The sequence below is a fragment of the Talpa europaea genome (genome assembly GCF_964194135.1).
Source record: "Talpa europaea genome assembly, chromosome: 9".
Lineage (NCBI taxonomy): Eukaryota > Metazoa > Chordata > Mammalia > Eulipotyphla > Talpidae > Talpa > Talpa europaea.
The window spans coordinates 112,232,025-112,248,764 of NC_140076.1; the positions used below are offsets into that span (position 1 = coordinate 112,232,025).

General features: G+C 37.8%; 1 protein-coding gene across 1 annotated transcript in view; it reads left to right on the forward strand.

Annotated features, from left to right (window-relative positions):
- Positions 1–16,740, forward strand: part of MAN1A2 (mannosidase alpha class 1A member 2) — a gene marked incomplete at its 5' end in the record, with an annotated part of 78,284 nt that overhangs the window by 11,573 nt on the left and 49,971 nt on the right. Inside the window, 2 exons of the mRNA XM_084243290.1 lie at positions 6,652–6,907; positions 15,014–15,110. Of these exons, the coding sequence (XP_084099416.1) occupies positions 6,652–6,907; positions 15,014–15,110 (353 nt within the window). The remainder of the gene's footprint in view (positions 1–6,651; positions 6,908–15,013; positions 15,111–16,740) is intronic.

Below are 16,740 nucleotides of genomic sequence, written 5' to 3' on the forward strand. Positions count from 1 at the left end.
GCTGTGTGGTTATTCATTAATTTTTTCATCATATATTGAGTGCTTCATTTCAAACAGCAGGGATATAACAGAGTAAGAAACCCAACTTAAGGAACTCATAGAAAAAAAGATAAATATGAAAATATGAAAATAAGGTTTACAAATAAAGGGCTATGGGAAGAATGACATCAGCATTCTGCATAAGGCATCCCTCATTTTTAACTCCCTCACCACCAAAGAAAACTGGCATCCATTGTGAACAAAAGTGTCTTTGTGTGTGCTGTGAGTTCCTGTACCATATACCAATGCAGCCAGGAAGAGTCTCACCCACACATGCAACAGATAGTAGGTAGACAGCCCTGGGTTCCTGAGTACCTAAACAAAATGAGATCTATAATAAGACACATAATAGTGAAACTCCCAAGAGTTCACAACAAAAAAAGAATATTGAAGCTGACAAGGGCAAGAAGCAGATGACTATTAAGGAACCCTGATCAAGCTAACATCAGCCTTCCATGAAGAAACACTACCAAAAAGGCAAGGAGCAAATGATGTGATCAAAATGCCTAAAGATAAAAACTGCAAGCTAAGAATACTCTATCCTACAAGATTCTGCTTCAACTATGAGGGAGAAATAAAGGCCTTCTCAGACAAATAGGAGCTGAAGGAGTTTGCAAACACTAGAGCCCCCCTCCAAGAAATGTTGAAAGTAGCTCTTATAGGTAAAACCAAGAGAGGAACATACATAGAGAACTAAACAAGTAAGTAGATACAACCACAAACTCAAGGACAAAATGAGAGCAACAGATTTTCACATCAATAATTATTCTAAATGTAAATGGACTGAACCTATCAAGTAAAAGACACAAAGTGCCTGGTTGGATTAGAAAACAAAGTCTGACCTGCTGTCTCCAGGAATGCACCTGAGCTCCAAAGTTAAATGTAGGCTCAAAATAAAGGGCTGGAAAACAATCCTAAAAGCAGGTGAAACCCAAAGGAAGACAGGGCAGCCACACATGTCATAATAAATAGATTTCCAGTTAAAAAGTGTAAGAGGAATGGACACAACATGAATTAATTTCGAGGGCATCATGCTTAGTGAAATCAGAGAAAGACAGATAGTGTATGATTTTATACGTGGATTCTATAAAAGCTGAAATCATAGAGTGAGAATGGTGGTTACCAGGGGGTGGGAGTGAGGAAAATGAGATTTGGGTAAAGTACAAATTTCCAGTTAGAGCATCATTAGGCTCTGGGGATCTAATGTACAACATGGTGATAATAGTAATTTGGTATTATATACTTCCTCTGTTGTGATTCTCCCATTTGTACTTACTGTGTTTACTTACCTATTAGATTGTGAATCCTGGGGCAAGTGATGTATCTTAGTTTTCTTTGTATTCTCTGCAGCTAGCTCAATGTCCCTCACATTTGTAAAAGTTTATTGATTATCATTGAGGTAAGCTGAAGTTAATTCAATGACTGATTACTATTGATTTAACCTGGAATTACAATTCAAGTTAAATCCTCCAAAACTCATTAGATTGATTTATAACAGCTATCTATGTAAACAAAAACTTAATAGCCACATAAATGACCTGTATCTAAGTTTTAGAGCTAGTGAGTTTGTGTTGATTGCCCATGAGCTGCATTATTACAATGGGAGCACTAAAGATGTTCTATGTGAGCAAAGTGACCAAATTAGATTTGGTGTAGAAGCTTGAGGGTTTCTCCATGCTTCACTTTCAGGTGGCTCACTATTTACTTGTACTGTGAAATAATTGGGCTTTTCTAGTAACATTACGATGGGTTTCACTCTTATGGAATAGGAAGCCCAAATTGAGAACTCAAATATGCTGTTTGGTTCTTACCCACAAGTCAGTACATTGGAAAGTACATGCCTTAGCTTGAATGATAATTTTCAGAAAATTCTTTGCAGTTTACATGAGGGTGATATTCTGTACAATGTATTCACTTGCTATTTGGAAACTTCTTAGATTGTATTTGTGAAAAAATAAAACAAAAAAATCCCAAATAATAGTTGACTTCATTTCACCTCTTAGTCACTTCTGAGTTTGAAAAGCTCTTCCTTTATGAAGGAGTGATACTTCTCTTTGGAAGGTCTTAAGTTCTGTTTGGTCAGGAACGGCCACAGTGCAAGTTTTCTGATCCAGCAGACCGGGTAAAGGAGGAGTCAGAGTCCTCAGTGGTTTTTTGCAGGTCTTTTATTGGGATTTACCCAGTACACGGCAGGCAGGGGTGCTGGGGGGCCGGGAGGCTGGCAGGCCTCCCAGCCCCCAGCAAGTGTTCACTCTATATGGGCTCTCCGGCCTTCTCTGCTTCACTCTTGGCTTCTGCTCTTTTTGGCTTCTCTTTCAGCTGGCTTCCCCATGACGCCGCCCTTAAAAGCCCAGTCTCAGCCCAGGTGAATCCCATCTACCTCGGCCCACACCCTATTCCAGGTGCCCGCCATCAGGCATGCACGCATTCAGGACCGCAAGGATCCATCATCTATCCTGATGGCGGGAGGGCAGAAAAGCCTGGCATTTTTCCTTACCCTACAAATTCCTTTAGGCTTTTGCCAGTTTTATTGAATACTGTTATTTCAGTATTTATTATTTACTAACTATTCTGAGGTATTCCTGAAATCATCCTTGGCCAATAATTGTGCACAAATAGCTGTTCACATAGCTGCTTCAACTATTTTCGTTGTGCTTTCCTGGATCCTCTGGAATTTCTTTATAGTGCTGTTAAAACATAGGATGTTTGAAGAGGTTATTCACTTTTTTTTGGTTATTAAAGACCATTGTATATATGTCATCATTTATCTTTTAAAAGATAACATTAGTCTACATAGGGGCTTGGTGAGGTACTCTTAGAATTTGGAGATTAGTAAGAATCAGTTTAGTAAAATTCACTTACAATGGTTGAAAATATATTTCTGTCAGAGTCTTTTTAAGGGCACCCAGATTTCTTAAATCAGAAGTATAGGGCCTAGAAATTTCAGTATTAAAATAATGCATGTGAATGAAAGCCATTGTAAACAATGGTATTACCATTTGGAGGAATAAATGTATCAACAGGAATTTGAATGCATGGAGTATAGAAGGATGGGGCCCAATGAATAGGAAGAGGAGGAAATTATTTTATGAGTGTTTGCTGTATGTCAGTTTTTTCCTCTTCCTTGTTCACTCCTATTTGTAATATTTTGTAGGTCCTTTGGGTTTTCTATGCAGAAATATTACTTGTGTCAGACAACTTTTTTAACTTTGTTTTTCTTATACTTTAATCTCATTTTTATCTTCTTATTTTACTTTGCTGGCTAGGACATTCAGTGCAATCACACATAAACACTTGAATAGTGAGTGTCCTTGAATGTTTCCTTCATTTTGAAGGGAATGCTTCTTTATCTGTTTCTGCTGAATGATTTATACAATTTTTCCTTAGTAATAGGTAAATGAATGTGGATAGAATTTTCTGATGTTGAACTATTCTCATTTCTGGAATAAGTACAGTTATGATGAATTTTCTTTCTATTTTTTAATATTGGTGAGTAACATTGCTAATACATCAGTAAAAAAGAGTGTGTTCATGAATGAGCTTAGCCCATGATTGTCTTTTTTCTGTAGTAATCATTCAGTTTTCTCTTGGATATTTAAATTGGAAGTGTTTGGCAGTCAATGAAAAGTTTTAGATGGTGTTAGTAACCTGGCAAAGGCTGAACTATGAATTTTGATATAATTGTTGAGGAAATATATTTGGATGATGTTGAATAGGAAAAGTATTATAAAACAAGAATGGAAGTAAGGTGGGAATACAACATTTTTGAGATGCATTGATGATGATAAAGCTACTGATCAGAGGCTTGTTGGAAAGACAGGTGTGAGGAAGAGAGAATTTCAAAGCAACTCAGTCATCAGTTTTTCACTGTGGAGGACAGCAGAGAGGTGAGGTTAAGGAAAGTGGAAGTAGCAGTACTCTGAGAAAGTCCGCTGGTGAAAGGAAGAACAGGGCTTTTATCAATGAAGGTTGAAGGTGAAGTTAGGAGGAGTTTTTATTTTTTGAAGAACTTCATGTTTGTAGGTGAAGACTAAAACTAGTGAAGAGGAAGAGAGTAAATATAAAGGGGAACTCCTTGTATATCTGCCTCAGTCTTTATTTACTAAACTAGATTTTAGTGTATTTTTTACATATCCTTACGTAATTGTCATAGACTATGATCTCCTTCTGAATCTAGGTACAAGGTTTTCCTCTGGTCAGGAGGTGAAGTGTCTTTGGAAGGCTGTTGTGCTTTGTCTACCTCGTTATCTTATCTGAGTCTTCACTTAGCACCTGTGTACTGAGAGGATGCCCTAACCTGCCTGCATCTCCCTGGCTGCCTCCTCCCCACCCCCACAACCCCTGCCATATTCCTCCCACACTCAGCCTTTGCAGGCCCCATGAGCTCCCCCCCCCCCCACCTCAGTGACCTTGTGTGTTCCCAAGTCTCTGGCTTCTCTCCCCACTCTTCTGTCTCCTGTTTCTCATCAATCCCTTCTCGCAACTCAGTTTTCTTTAAACAGTTGACATTTTATTTTTTTAAAGATATATTTATTTATACAAGAACTGGGGTACAGGTCAGAGGCGTGGGAGGGTGAGAGAATTCACCAGAGACACAGCTGGGAGCAGAACAGTCAGACAGAGGGACCAAGACACTGCTGAGGGGAGCAGCGGGCGAGACAGGAGAGGTCTGCCGCGCCATGTGGGTTCCTCCCTGGCCGACCTGGAGTGAACCTGCGCTGCAGAGGCTGCAGACAGCTTCACGGCGCGGTGCTCAACCCACTGCGCCACTGGGGAGGCCCTGACATTTTATTTTTGATATTAAACTTTACATTGATATTTTTCTTGTTTGGCTTAAAGTTCTATAATTTTTAACACATGCATGCAATTGTGTAACCGTCACTAAAAGTAGGTTACATAACAATGCTGTTATTCTAAATACTCTTGTGTTATTCCCTTAAGTTAACCTCTCCTATCCATCACTCCTGGCTCATCTATTCATCATGCTCCCTTTATTTTTGTCTTTTCGAGAATATCATGTCAAAGGAATCATGTAGAATAAAACCTTTTGAGACTGACTTCTTTCACTCACATAGTAATACCCTTGAAATTCACTCAAGTTGTGTATATTAATAGTTTTTTTTTATTAGTGAATAATGTTGCATATGTCTTTACCACAGCATAAACAGTGGTTTTATCACTTATTTGTTGAAGGACGTCTGGATTGTTTCCAGTTTTTTTAAACATCTGTAAACAGGGTTTTATTTTCCAATTTTTTTTATTGTAGCAAGATATTTGTAACATACAATTTATTATTTTAACGTGTTTAGGTGTCCAGTATAGGGGCATTAAGTACCTGCATGTTTTGCAGCCCTCACCACACACATCTCTAGAATTCTGTTGATCTTGCAAAAGTGAAAGTTTATACCCATTAAATAGTAACTTCTCTCGTCCCCTTTTCCTCCAGCCCTTGAAAAACACAATTCTAATTCCTCACTGTGATTTCAACTGCTCTAAATATATCCTATAAGTGGAATCGTAATGTATTTGTCTGTGCAGGCTGGTGTAAGGGTTTTTGTGTGAAGATAAGCAGTATTTTCTTTGGGATAAATGCAGTTTGTTGGGTAAGTGCACTTGCTGGATTCTATTATAGTTTCATGTTTAGATTTTTAAGAAATGACTAAACTTCCAGAGTGATTGTGCCATTTTACATTCCCACCAACATGTTCTAAGTCCAGCTATCTAAAGAGTTTGATTTAAATTTCTGGAGAGGTAACTCTGGTCACTATTGGGTTAGATGTTCACCCTTGCAGTGGTCATTATGGGCTGATGTGGAAAATAAATGACCACTTATGTATTCATTCTTGTGAAGTGGGGTGGAAGTAGAGAGAACATTGAACTCTCACAAAATTAGGGCTGAGTGGAAAACCCAGAATGTGTACACTGCATTAGTGATTTCTGAACTTGTGTGTACACAACAGTCATCTGGGGAGTTTGTAGTAATACAAATTTATGGGTTGCATACAGACCTACTAAATTGAAATGTACATTTTTTTTTTTTTAACAAGAGCTGGAGAGTTTTAAGTAGTCATGAACACAGAACCATTGTACCTATGGCATTTCCAAAACTTTAAGTTTCAAAAGACTATGATGTATTGTGTAACAAATGAAAAATTTTCCATCCTCTCATCTTTTCCACTAATTTCTCATTGCCCCTATGTGTCTATTTTTGTCCCGTCTCTGATACTTAATTTTATTTTTAACTTTTTCCCCTAACTAGTTTTCCACTTGTCTCTTTTGTTAATTTGTTCAGTCATAAATTACTGATTACTGTTTCCTCTGTTCTCATTTGGCTCTGAAATTATAACTTGCTTTCTAGGCTCCATCTTTCTTATGGTATAAAGTCAGTTCTTCAGCATCCAGAGCTCATTTTTCTCTCATGGCGTTGTATTTAGCCTGTTCTCTGGGAAGATAGCTGTGAGGTGCTCTCACAGAGCATTCATGCCTTTAAATGTCAGGAATACAAAATTACTTTCAGGGCTTTAGGGAGTAAACTTGAATTTTAGGTTAGAAGATTGAAGTTTCTAAGGATCATTCTTACTAGTTTTTTTTTTTTTTTTCCTCCTCTTACAGGGATGAAGAAGAGCGTTTGAGAAATAAAATTCGAGCTGATCATGAGAAGGCCTTGGAAGAAGCAAAAGAAAAATTAAAGAAGTCGAGAGAGGAAATCCGAGCAGAAATTCAGACAGAGAAAAGTAAGGTACTCCAAGAAATGAAGACTAAAGAGAAAAAGCCACTGCCTCCAGTCCCTGTACCAAACCTCATAGGAATAAATGGTGGGGACCCAGAAGATAACGACATAAGAAAGAAAAGGGAAAAAATTAAAGAGGTAATAAATACGCTGCAGACTGTAATATGGATATGTATTTGGGTGTGTATACACATCAGTTACACATACACACACAGGTAATATCAATTACACACACATACACACACACAGAGAAATATACCAATGCTGTCATACTTTGATCTTGTTTGCTTTGGGTTATAGTTGTAGTTCGTTTTCCAAGTTGTCAGTAAGAGCTAGAACTCTTTTTCTTAATTTTGATTATAGTATAATTATTAGACCCTTAAAATTTATGGTAGTGTTTGGGTGGTTGCACTACTCACCATGTGACCAGAGACCTTTTGATAGTCAATGTTTTATAAATAATGTAGAATAGAGCCGTAAATAATTTATCATCGAATAAGAAATTTTCTTCAGTGCTTAGTTACAAGGGGCTCTGCTAGATATTATATTAATCTCATAAACTTGCTTCTGAAAACTTAGCATTATATCTGCCACCTTTTAAGGATCATGACATGATACCCTCTCAGCCATCGCTCAGCCATCGCGTAGCCATCGCTCTGCCATCGTGCAGATTAAGAACACCTTCGTTCCAAAGAGTGTGAATGGATTAAAGAGTGGAAAGCTTGATCTCAGAGTTTTTTTAATATTTGTTGAATTGCAGATGTCTTACAGTTTGTTATTCTAGGAATTGCTTCGAGAGAAAGAAAATGCCAGAGGGTAGAAGCATCTAGAGAATATTTCAGTTAAGCGTAGTTAATTAGAATTCCCACCAATTCTGGGTGAAGATTGCAGTTGCAGCTGCCTGTGAAGGTTAAGATTTGTCACTGTAATGGCATTGGCGGTACTTCAGAGGGCGCGTTTCTCATGAGAAAGAAAGTAAGCTTGCTTCAGATAGTCATGTCTATTTGGATATATTCTAGTTATGAATATGGACAATTTAGAAGATATTTTAAGCTTGTTCTTATGAATCATTGCAAGACCGTGACCTTGATGAAATCAAAATAGAGTCTATGTTTTACGGAGTCTGTGTTTTATGTTCAGGCTGTTTGAGGCATTTTATTTGGACAATGTTGGGGATTAATAGAGTTTTCTTCAGATGCTTGGCCTGTTTTTTTAAGATGGCACTAGAATTTATTGAAATGTACATAATTCAGAAAGATAACATCATGTAAATGTTTAGGGGGCCCGAGGACCACCCACAGTTCAGATACCTGGTAGAAGCACTCACAGAACCCAGAGAAGCTATTGTTTCCTGGTTGTGGTTTATTATAGCAAAAATAGAAGATTAAAATCAGTAATAGAAAAGGCACATAGGACAGAACCCAGGAGAGACCGGGAACAAGCTTCCTTCCAGTTGTTCTCTTCGGTGAGGTTATATGAACAATGCTTATTTCACTCAATGGTAATATGTGGCAAATGTGGGAGAATTATTGCTAAGCAGGGAAGTTTATCTGAGCCTTGATAGCCTAGGTTTTTATGGGAGCTCGTTATATAGACTAGGCTAACCTTAGTTACCCAACTACCCCAGAGTTCAGACTCCTATCACATGGTCTGGGCATCCCCTGGCCCCTTCCCTTCGCCCATATTGTTATATTGCTAGCAAAAGATACCTGAAATGGTCTAAAACTTTGGGAAAACAAAGATAATCTTAACAGTTGGAATGATGAAGGTTTAGAGGTTATTTTTGAGGAACTTGGCATTGGCCAAACCTTTCCTTGGGATGTGGAGGGTTGGGACAACCTAGACCTGCTGAGCCAACCATGGGTAACTCCTGTTAGGAGGTAGCTCAGGTAGTGAGTCTTGATCGTTCATGGGCAGCCTTTGTCTGGTAAGTGCTTCATTCTTAAGTGAAAAGCAAACAATAGATCACCAGACATTTCAGAAAATTTCTCAGCTAATAGAATGAAATGGGGAACAAAGGATACAGAAACAATACAGGGAGCAAGAAAAATACATCAAGAAAGAATTAACATCCTTGGAGTGACAAAAATTCAATTCATGGAATGAGAATAGTATGTTCCAAAAAGGAACATTTACAGTATGAGAAATAACTCTTGGAAATTAAAAATATGATAGAAGTTAAAAACTGAATAGAAGAATTGAAAGGTAAAATTGAGCAGATCTCTAAGTAGGACAAAAAAGATTGAGAAAATGAGAAAAATGGTAAGATCAATTCAGAATGTCTAACGTGATTAGTTAGGTGCTTTAGAAAGAGAACAGGGAAAATGGAGGGGAAGAAGTCAAAGAATAATTGAGGAAAATCAGCTAAAACTAAAAGATGTGAGTTTTCAGATGGAAAGGACTTGCTAGGCACCCAATGCAATAAACAGAAAAAGACCCTACTGAAATGTTAGAAAAATAGAGATTAAAGAAGAGATCCTAAATGTATAAGGGCTATGAAGGAAATAAAATGATTCCGTGAAAAAGACTGGCATTGTATATAATGGGTTCAAATATAGCAGATTCTTCAACAATAATATTGGAAACTAGAAAAGTATGGAGCAAAGGCTTAGAAATACTATTTCAGATCAAATTGTCTGTCAAATCTGAGGGTATAGATCTTATTAGACATTTTCTAAGCTTTCTGCTGGAGAATATATTTCATCACAAAAATAGGGAAGAAACGGGCCTCCCCGGTGGCGCAGCAGTTGAGCGCTGGGTTGCGAAGCTGTCCGCGTTCTCTGCGGCGCCGGTTCGATCCCCGGCTGCTCCCCGGCCACCAGCGGAGGGTCCCACATGGTGCGCAGACCTCTCCTGCCGCCCGCTGCTCCCCTCAGCAGTGTACTTCGGTCCTTCTGCCTGCTCTGCTCCCTGCTCTGGCTCTGGTGAATTCTCTCACCCTCCCATGCTTCTGACTGTACCCAGTGCATGTATAAACAAAACAAACAAACAAACAAATAAAGAAAGAAAGAAAACATGCCTCTATAAAAAAAAAAAAGTTAACAACATTTAAAAAAAAAAAAAATAGGAAGAAACAGTTTTGGAAACATGGAACCTGTTGCTGGAGAGTGAGCGGAAAGGCATCTTCAGGGATGTAAGTAAGAAATCTGCATCTTGGCTGTGCTTCAGGCTGAAAGTACAGAGGGCCAGGTTACAGCAGGAGGGCAGAGAGCCTCAGGAAGCACACCTCAGAGTCCAAGATGGGACTGATAGTTTATCTGATGTGTTTGACTGTATTAAGATTAGTTTTGAAACTCGAGTACTTTTTACATTAAGAACTAAGCAAATAGGGTCTCCCTTGTGGCACAGGGGTTAAAGTCTTAGTGCTATCAAGTCATCTCCAGCCACTGTGGCATCAGTTCAATTCCTGGATAGGGAGCTACTCACATGGTGCAGCAGACCTCGCCTGTCTCACCCGCTGCTCCCTTAGCAGTGTATTTTGTCAGTCTGCCTGTTCTGTGCCCCGCACTGTATCTGGTGAATGCTTTCACCCCCTGCCCCTCTGGCCTACACCCCAGTTCTCGTATGCATAAATAAATAAAAATAAATCTTAAAAAAACTAAAAACAATAATAAAAACTAAGCAAACAGAAATCCAAACCCCATACCAGCAATTAATAGCAGAGAAAACAAAAGTTGAACAAAATAATGTAATAATTATAAGAAAAATATGTTGTTAATTATATTAGGAGGATGTGAGCCAGAGAGTATGTGTGGGGAAGTATAAGTGATGATGAGTTGATAGTGGTGTGAGAACTAAATTATCTTAACTCCAGGAGAATGTAATGCATATTTTTAAAATATCTTCTAAAAAATCAAGAAACGGTAGTATATATTTTGAAATACAGTAGTAAAAAGACGAAACACTTGAAAGAATTTAAGTAATTCCCTCATGAGAGTGGAAATTGCCAGTGGGGAAGATATGGCAGCCTATTTGATTTTATAAAGTTCAACTTTACTGAAACACTTAATATATAATACAGTGTACCTGTTTTAAGAGTACAGCTTAATGAGTTTTGACAGATGTACAGACTTGTGTCACAGCAACTGCGACTAAGACGTGAATATGTCCATAATTTCAAAACAGTGTTCTTGTGCTTTTCTCCAGTCCGTCCACCCCATTCCTTGCACCCAGACAGCCACTGCTCTGTATTTAGTTGTTAGAGATTAGATGGGTCTTGTCTCAAATTTCAATCAAGTGGTGTCATTGGGTATGTGATATTTTGTTTCTGGGCCTTTGCTCCCCAGGTTTTTGAAATTCAGCTATGTAGATTGTGCACAAAGGTGACTTTTCTTCTTAATATTCCGTTAAATAAATATACCATGATTTGTTTCATTCACACTGATTAAATATCGGTTAACATTTGTTCTAGTTTTGGGCTCTTAGGAATAGAGTTGCCATGATCACTTTTTGTTTAAGTCTTAGTGTAGGCACATTTTAGATTTAGTTTTGACTTTTCAGTCTGTGATCTGTTGTGAGTTACTTTTTGTTTATTATGTGAAGTAAGAATTGTGCTTCATTTTTTTATTTACAATAGGACTTTCTAGTTGATCCAGCATCTTTGTTGAAAAGGTTCTCTTTTCCTAATGAGTAATTTGGTACTTTTGATCATATTAGTTGACATAATTAATAGATATTGAGTCTTTTTCTGGATTCATGCCTATTTTATTTATTTATTTATTTTTATTTTTTAAAAGATTTATTTATATTTTATACAAGAACCGAGGTTCAGGACAGATGTGTGGGAGGGTGAGAAGATTCACCAGAGACAGAGAGGGGAACAGAACAGGCAGAGTGATGAAATACACTGCTGAGGGGAGCAGCGGGCAAGACAGGAGAGGTCTGCTGGGCCATGCCTATTCTTTTAATCTGTCTGCCTATCTTTAATGCCAATATGACATGTTGATTACTGTAACTTACATTAACTTTTGAAATCAGGTAATTCTCTAGTTTATGTGCTTTTTAAAATTAATTTTGCCCAGGGCCTCCCCGGTGGCGTAGCGGTTGAGCGCTGGGTTGCGAAGCTGCCAGCAGCCTCTGTGGCGCCGGTTCAATCCCCGGCTGCTCCCGGCCACTGGAGGAGGGTCCCAGATGGCGCGCAGACCTCTCCTGCCGCCCGCTGCTCCCCTCAGCAGTGTGCTTCGGTCCTTCTGCCTGCTCTGCTTTCCGCTCTGGTGAATTCTCTCGCTCTCCCGCACTTCTGTCTGTACCCAGTGCTTGTATAAATAAATAAAATAAATAAATAAAATAAATAAATAAATAAATAAATAAATAAATAAATAAAAAATTAGTTTTGCCCAAAGTCTTCTGCCATTCTAGAATTAGTCTTTCTGTAAACATAAAAGGTTGCTGGGATTTTTACTTGGATCTCATTGAATTTAGAGATGAATTGGGAAAAATTGTTATCTTAGTAATAGTCAGCCTCCATTCTGATAAGCATGTCACATCTCCCCACTTCCTGAAGGTTCCTTTTAATTTCTCACAGCAGTGTTTTGTAAGTCATAGGATCTAGTTCTTTCGCATAGCTGTGTTGTACTCTTTTTTTAGGTATCTTGTGTTTTTGATGCCGATTTAAATGGAATTCTTAAAAATTGTTGATTTTTAATTGCAGTAACACTGGTTTATCCCCATCAGGTATTACACCATAGTGCACCCCCAGACCATTGGGCCTCCCTCCCTCCCTGTTCTTCTCTCTCCCATTTCTCCCCTCCCCCCTCGGTGTCTTAGTTCTGTAGTCAGCTATCAAGGGTTAGTTTTTCAGCTTGTCCTTATCTGACTATTAATTTAGTTACTTTATATGCCACATACTAGTGACAACCATCTGAAATTATGAGTGGATCATAACCATGTGGTGTGTATATACAAAAGAATACTATTCAGTGAAAAAAAAAGATAAATTCATGCCTTATGCAGCAACATGAGTGAAATTTGAAAGGATAATGCTAAGTGAAATAAGTCAGAAGAAGAAAGATAAATACTGGATAGAATTGTTTTTTAATTTTCTGTTGTTTAATACTAGCATATGGAAATGTGTTTGGTTTAGTTTGCTGAACTTGTATTCCATTACTTTATTACAGTTGTTTATTAGTTCTAGTGGTTTTTTTCTTTTTTAGATTGTATGGAATTTTCTTTGTACATAATAACCAAGTCCTTTGTGAGTAGAAGTACTTTTCTTTTTACCTCTTTTTTTTTTTTTTTTTGTGGGACCCTCGCTGGCGGCCTGGGAATGAACCGGCGCTGCAGAGGCTGCGGGCAGCCTCGCAGCCCAGTGCTCAACTGCTGCGCCACCAGGGGAGGCCCTCTTTTTACATTTTTATGACCTTTATTTATATTTTTCTTGTCTTATTGAACTGTCTGGGACTTCCAATACATAGTTGAAAAGAAATGATGAGAATGGACATACCTGATTTGCTCCCAACTTGAGGTATTAAACATTTAGTTTTTTATTAAGTGTAATGCTAGTTGTGTTTAAAGATTTTTCTTTTTTCCTAGTTTGAGGATGTTCCCTTGTAGTTAGTTGTAGTTTCCTGGGTTTTTATCATGACTAGGTGGTGAATTTTGTCAAATGCTTTGTCTGCAACTATTGATATAAAAATGATTGTATGGTTCCTGCCCCTCCTTAACTCTGTTAATGTGGTAGATTCTATTAATTGGCTTTTGAATGTTAAATTAGTTTTATATTCCAGGGTTCAACTGTATTTGGTCATTGTGTAGTAACCTTTTGATATAGTGCTACATTTTTTTTTTAAAGATTTATTTATTTATGCATACAAGAACGGGGGTACAGACCAGAGGTGTGGGGGGTGGTGGTGAAGGGATTCACCAGAGACAGAGTGGAGAGCAGAACAGGCAGACTGACTGATATACACTGCTGAGGGGAGCAGTGGGCGAGACAGGAGAGGTCTGCTGCGCCATGTGGGTTACTCCCTGGCTGGGGATCGAACTTGTGCTTTAGTGGCTGCAGATTGCTTCATAGGTTGTGTCTTAGCCCCTACGGCCACCAGGGAGGCCTCTGTATTGCTACATTTTTAAAGTAATTTTGCATCTGTGTTTTTGAGATTTATTGGTTTTTTTGTTTCCTTGTAATATCTTTCTCTGGTTTTGGTGTCTGAGTATTGCTGGTTGTAAAACAAACAAACAAAAAACACATTGAGAAATGTTTTAATGAATAGTATACTATTAAATGAAAAGTTTTTTGATATGCCATAGTATACTATTAACTAAGTCAGCTGATATGTAATTAAATACTCTGCTGTTGTGTAATTTAGAATTCCTTTGTTTGTAAGAAACTCAGTTCAAACTAATTGATATAAAAAAATATTAGTTGGTGTAGTGGATTTAAACTAGGGCTTCATGCTTGACGGAATTTGTGTTCTGTAAATATTGTCAATAATATGCATCTTCTCGTTCTCTCTCTTTCCTTTTGTTAATTTGTTTTTTCCATGTTGGGAGTCAGCCCCCATTGTTTTCAGGATTACATATTACTTTGACCTTGATATTGTAAAATGAGAGTATTTCTGTAACGTAGTGTTTACAATAGTATGCATAAATGGACTTAATTATTCCTACTTGAATCACAGGTTCCCAATTATTTTGTCTAGGCCAGGGGTTGTCAAGATACAATCTGAGCGCCAAATTTGCCTGTTGCTACTTAAAAAATAATAATAATAAAATAAATAAAGTTTAATTGGACCACAGCCATGCCCATTTGTTTATGTATTTTTTGAAGGCTGCTTTTGTATTACAACCACAGAGTTATGTAGTTGCTATAGAGACCATATGTACTGCAAAGTCTAAAATACTTTACAGAGTTTACTTGATCTATGGAGTAAGGATAAGGGGTTCTCTGTCAGCTTGTGCTAATTGGCTGTAGCATCAGAGCCCCTCGAATGACAGTTCTGTCATAACCACAAAGAGGGAAGGGGAGCTATTCCCAAAAGGACTGGCAGTTTCTAAAATAAAGGACAGACACCATTAGCCTCAATAAAAAGAACTTGTCTGTTACACACAATTTTTTTCTGTTGTGTACACCAGGGTTAAACATGGCTATATATGTTATACTTGTTACTAACACGGTTTACAATGTTAAGACAATAATATACTATTGTAGGAGATGCAGGTAACAGTATAGTAATGAATTTCTAAATTACATCAAATATAACGATATGTCAGCAATGTAAGTTGATGGATTTTAATTTTTCTTAGATGATGAAACATGCGTGGGATAATTACAGGATGTATGGATGGGGCCATAATGAGCTCAGGCCTATTGCAAGGAAAGGACACTCCACTAATATCTTTGGTAAGTTTCCTTTTTCTAATTAATATTTCCATTTTCTACTTCCATTTATAAAGCAGGATAACAATTTTTTAAATACTTCCTAAGGTCTGAGTATTATGTACCCTATTTTTTTTGCAAATTTCATTCAAGATTTATAGTTGCTTTATACCACACAAATACATGGTAGTTTTCCTGCTTACATGTACATGTTTTTGTAATTTATCTGAATATTTTGAAGCTTTTCTGCATTTTTCTTCCTTCCATTCTTTTTTAAGTATTCAGAAAGTAGATAACTATTTGCAATTTTTTCCCTTCAATACACTACCAGTTCTGATATTCATGCGTTATAGAGAAGGACGGGAAGAATAGGGAATTCTAATAGGGCCAAGTACACGTGTGTGTGTGTGTGTGTGTGTGTGTGTGTTTATAAATGACATGATCAGGGTGATTTGATGGGTAATTTCAGTGGGTTTTATTGTACATTCATATATCAAAGGGCAAAGTTAATGTGTGTGGCTGTCCTTTTGTGTAGGCCCAGGGGTTGTCAAGATACAATCTGAGCGCCAAATTTGCCTGTTGCTACTTAAAAAATAATAATAATAAAATAAATAAAGTTTAATTGGACCACAGCCACGCCCATTTGTTTATGTATTTTTTAAAGGCTGCTTTTGTTACAACCACAGAGTTATGTAGTTTAAGAAACAATTGTGTTCAACTTGATTTCACATTAACTTTCTACTTCTTTTTAATTCAATCCTTTTTAAATTCTCAATTTAAAAGAATAAGTTAACTTACAACTTTTGCTTAGTTCAAATACAGTTCTTCAGAATTATCATTATAGTCCTCACTGTTCACCTCTTATAAATGCTTCTTGATATGATGGGTATCTTTTTTTTTTTTCAGTAAACAAATAAATGTATTTATTTATTGAACAAATAATGCAAATGCCCAATCTATATAAAATTTGGTACAAAAATCTTGTTTTTCTTCTTCCCCCTGTGCCCCCCACAATCCCTTATACCACTTTTCCCTTTTCTCACTTCCCTCTCAGGTGCTTCGTTTTGTCTGTTAGTGATGCTGCTTTTTGTATATTGCTTTGTTGAATTGTCTTCTGTGTAAATGTCCATTATTTGTCTTTGTCATTTTGACTGCTTAACTACAAAGGTTAATTATACTGCATCTTCCTACAAGTAATACCATCTGAGATGAGACACTGGGGTGCAAGTGGAAGCTAGAGAAGCAAGAGTGAAGATGCGTGTGTTCAGTTATAAGCCAGACATGCCTGCTTAACTCTGTCCCAGAAGTCAGGTTCATGGCATGCTGGCACTTGTAGTCCTTGGTTCTTGAGATCTCATAAGCATGGAGTTGGAAATTGAGTCCATAAAGACATCGGGGGGGGGGCCTCCCTGGTGGCACAAGGAGTTAAGATGCAACCTATGAAGCTGTCTGCAGCAACTGCAGCACAAGTTTGATCCCCTTCCAGCCAGGGAGCAACCCACATGGCGCAGCAGACCTCTCTTGACTCGCCCGTTGCTCCCCTTAGCAGTGTACTTTGGTTAATCTGCCTGTTCTGTTCCCCACTCTGTCTCTGGTGAATCCTCTCACCTCCCACACCTCTGGCCTGTACCCCAACTCTTGTATGCATAAATAA